This window comes from Acanthamoeba castellanii (genome assembly GCF_000313135.1).
Source record: "Acanthamoeba castellanii str. Neff unplaced genomic scaffold scf7180000084689, whole genome shotgun sequence".
Lineage (NCBI taxonomy): Eukaryota > Discosea > Longamoebia > Acanthamoebidae > Acanthamoeba > Acanthamoeba castellanii.
The window spans coordinates 25937-29178 of NW_004457427.1; the positions used below are offsets into that span (position 1 = coordinate 25937).

Genomic DNA, 3242 nt, shown 5'->3' on the forward strand with positions numbered 1-3242 from the left:
ACCTGGAAATATGTCACGGTGTAGGGGGGTCGCATGTGAGTGGTGGCTGCGTGCCTGTTCTCGGAGTTGAAGTCGGTGATGAAGCGCAAGAAGTGTTCGAGGTCGGTCTTGTTGATCTCGTCGACGTCTCTGATCCGGGCTACGCGTGGCATGCCCGCCCCGGAGAACCGCACCTTGAGAGGCCGGCCCAGATCGAGCATGATCTCCACCAAGCCGGTTGTCGACGAGAAGTGCGTCGCGCAGGCGCTCAGGCAGGGCGTTGAGGATTTCCTCGATGCTCTCATCTTCCTGGATGACGTGGCACTCCCTCGTTATCTCCCACTCCTCTCCCCGAGGGGCGGAGGCGCCTGTGCCGGCGACTGTGGGAAAGCGCCTGCGGTCGATGTAGAGCCGCGAGCCAGCAGCGGCGTGGTCGAAGAGGCATTGTTGCTCGAGGGCGGCGGCCATCGAGTCGAAAGCCTGGAGGAGGAAAGCCACGTCGAGGCTGGCGTAGCCCACCATCTCCTCGGTGAGCGGCCGCCGGGTCCAGTACAGTCGATCTCTGGTCCACGCCTTCTTGACAGCCTTCTTGAGCTCGTTCTGCGAATTGGCATAGAGCTTGAGCATGGGGTTGAGCCCCACTTGGTTTTGCTTGCCCACCGTCAGCACTGAATGCCCCACTATCTCGCACCGCACAAGTTATCAGTAGTGGGCAGTGGGTGGATCGATCTTTGCGTCAATGAACCTAAGGTTGGCGCGCCCGAATGTACCTTGGGTGTCGAAGACGTGGTTGAGTAAGACGCTGTGCTCTGCAAACAATGCGCTTGCGTCGGCCCGCAGGTCGTGTCCCACCTTGAGCACGTGCACGTCCTTGAGCACTCGCCGCAGTCCGCCCTCGCTGAAGAGCTGGCTTCCGCCCTTGGTCACGTCGAAGAGGAAGCACTGGCCGCTTCTCATGGCGATCTGTACAAGGCACAGAGAGCCGCTCTTGTCGCCCAGGTCAACGCCTTCGCAGTCAAGAGCAAGAGGGTGGTCATGAGCGAGTATGCTCTCCACCACCTCTCGGCAGCGTTGCACATCTTCCACGATCACCGCTGCGGCCGTTGCCGGGCTCTCGGTGGTTTTAGTGGTCGGAGTTGGAGGGGCAGGCTGGATGGTGGAAGCTGCCGCCTTGGGTGTCGGCTGGGCAGCGGCAGCAGCCCCCGAGGTTGGCTGTGGAGCCGCAGAGGAAGCCGCGACTTGTCCAGTAGACGTGCCCTGAGAGCCCCACGACAAAGGACAGGTGCCTCATTAGTGTGTTTTGTACACAGGACAACCATCCAGTTCGAAAATGCCATGTAGCGGGGGAGGTTGGCGGAGGTGAACTTCGTACCACGTCGGGTGTCTTGGAGTGCACGGTGGCCTTCTCGCCCGCCCAGGTGAGGAAGAAGCCCCGCTCTTCCAGCAGATCCTCGAGGTAGACTCCCGCGACCTCGCAGAGGGTGTCCAAGTTGGCGTTGTTCTTCAGCTTCGCGTAGGCCTGGACCAGGGCGTCCAGGTCGCATGCGTTGTTGGGCGACTTGGCGAGTAGGGCGGCCACGTCCGTCTTGAGCGTCACGAGCCACGCCACAAGCTTGGCTATCTCGCGCCCCGAACCCGCTTTGCCTGTCACGACCACCGTGGGGAAGAGGTTCAAGAGTTGCCGGAGCTTGGTGGCGTGCTTGCGCCAGTCGGCGGGGAGCAGTGTGCCCAAGGTGGTCAGTGGAACTCCCTCCACCCGCTGGGTAAGGAGCGTCCGCAGCTTCTCCTCAATCACAGCCAGAGGGGTATACCCCTTCCACATTGCCTTGTCTTTGTTCATGTGGTGGCGCTGCGTGAGTGGGGGTAGGCCCTTGCGCGGAAAGTGAATAGAATAAAACACTCCGAGACCCGGGTCACGGAGGGAACACGACCAGTATCCGAGCTTCCTGTTGCCCTGGGTCCGTCGCAAGTAAGAACCAAAAATGGACCATATTAAAAGATAAGCAAGATAAAATTGCTACGGGGTTGCCTAAGGCAAGAGCGCAGGGCTAGAACATGAAATAGTACACCAGTAGGGCGATCAGCGAGAAAAGGGAGAGAACGACGGACAGCAGCACGCGCCTGATGGTCAGGAAGCCAGGCGGAGGCACCGCGCAAATTGAGCGCAGGTCGATGTCCCGATCCCACCACTCCACCATGCCGGCACAATGGCCCATGCCTGTGCGCGAAGCGTTATGCTGCTGCTGGGGTTTTTTGTCCAGACCTTGGGCGGAGAAAGGGGGAACGCGTACCGACAACGGCGACTATGGTGTCGCCCGGGCATGAACGGAGCTTGCATGCCAGGAACTGATCTCGTTCGGTGATGAGGGGTCCCACAAGGGATGGGAATTCGGTGGACAGCTCCTTCACCATCTCTGTGATGACGTCCGAGTTCTTCATGCGTTCGATGTCCTCCTCCTGTGTGTGGGACAAGTGACGCCAGGATGTCCCACCCACTGCTTGAGATCTCCCACCCTGGCTCCTGAAAGAGAGGAAAAGAGGGAGGTGCGCACCTTGATGTCCAGCGATGTGTCCATCAGTACAAAGTACAACAGCTTGAGCTTTTCCCAGACGCTAAGGTTGCCCCACGTGCGCTTCAGGGTGATCTATCCACAGGCGCACACAGGTCATCCACTGGTTAGCGGGAGTTCGGAGGAAGACCTGAATGAGGGCGCAATGGCGGGTGTGTGTGTGTGGTGTGTGTGGTGCCACGTTGACGAACCTCCACCGGCCGGTCGCCAAGCACGATGCGAGCGCCGTACTTCATTCCCTCCTGCGCGGCGGCCCTGAACTCGGAGCCCGGCATCACCTTGATGTTCTTTGTCACCCGCTCAAATACTGCACCAGCCCAGAAGAGAGCCATTGCAGGTAGCGTTACAAAAGTCCAGGGAGCGAGTGTGAGAGGGCCAGATGGCTATACCCATCGAGATGATCAGGTGCAGGATGTTGGCGCCTTCCTTTCGTCGTCGCAGCAGCTCACTTATCTGGCTCATGGTAGAGGGCGCCTTCTCCGCCTGCACCACCGTGGCGGCCACAATGGGCGAAGAGGCAGGCGCGTTGGTGGTCTGTTGTGACTCCGTCTGCTCCCTGGCACCGTCAGCAGGTGACTGCTGCTGCTGGATGGTGTCGGCGGTGGGTGGTGGGGCGGGCTGCTGCTGTGGCGCGAAGAGAATGCCAGCCCGACTTGGGCACAACTCCACAAACACCGTCGTAGGCTGTATGCG

General features: G+C 60.2%; 2 protein-coding genes across 2 annotated transcripts in view; both read right to left on the reverse strand.

The window, feature by feature from the left end:
• Positions 1-311: 311 nt before the first annotated feature.
• Positions 312-1801, reverse strand: ACA1_349090 (3'5' exonuclease domain containing protein; the record flags this gene model as incomplete). The annotated part of the gene is given in 4 exon segments (XM_004338458.1): positions 312-347; positions 361-647; positions 750-1236; positions 1352-1801. 4 exon segments carry the CDS (start codon positions 1799-1801, stop codon positions 312-314), a joined length of 1260 nt encoding a protein of 419 aa, XP_004338506.1.
• Positions 1802-2027: 226 nt separating this feature from the next.
• Positions 2028-3242, reverse strand: part of ACA1_349100 (TraB subfamily protein) — a gene marked incomplete at both ends in the record, with an annotated part of 1552 nt that continues 337 nt past the window's right edge. Inside the window, 6 exon segments of the mRNA XM_004338459.1 lie at positions 2028-2242; positions 2271-2436; positions 2450-2500; positions 2532-2624; positions 2741-2856; positions 2939-3201. Of these exon segments, the coding sequence (XP_004338507.1) occupies positions 2028-2242; positions 2271-2436; positions 2450-2500; positions 2532-2624; positions 2741-2856; positions 2939-3201 (904 nt within the window).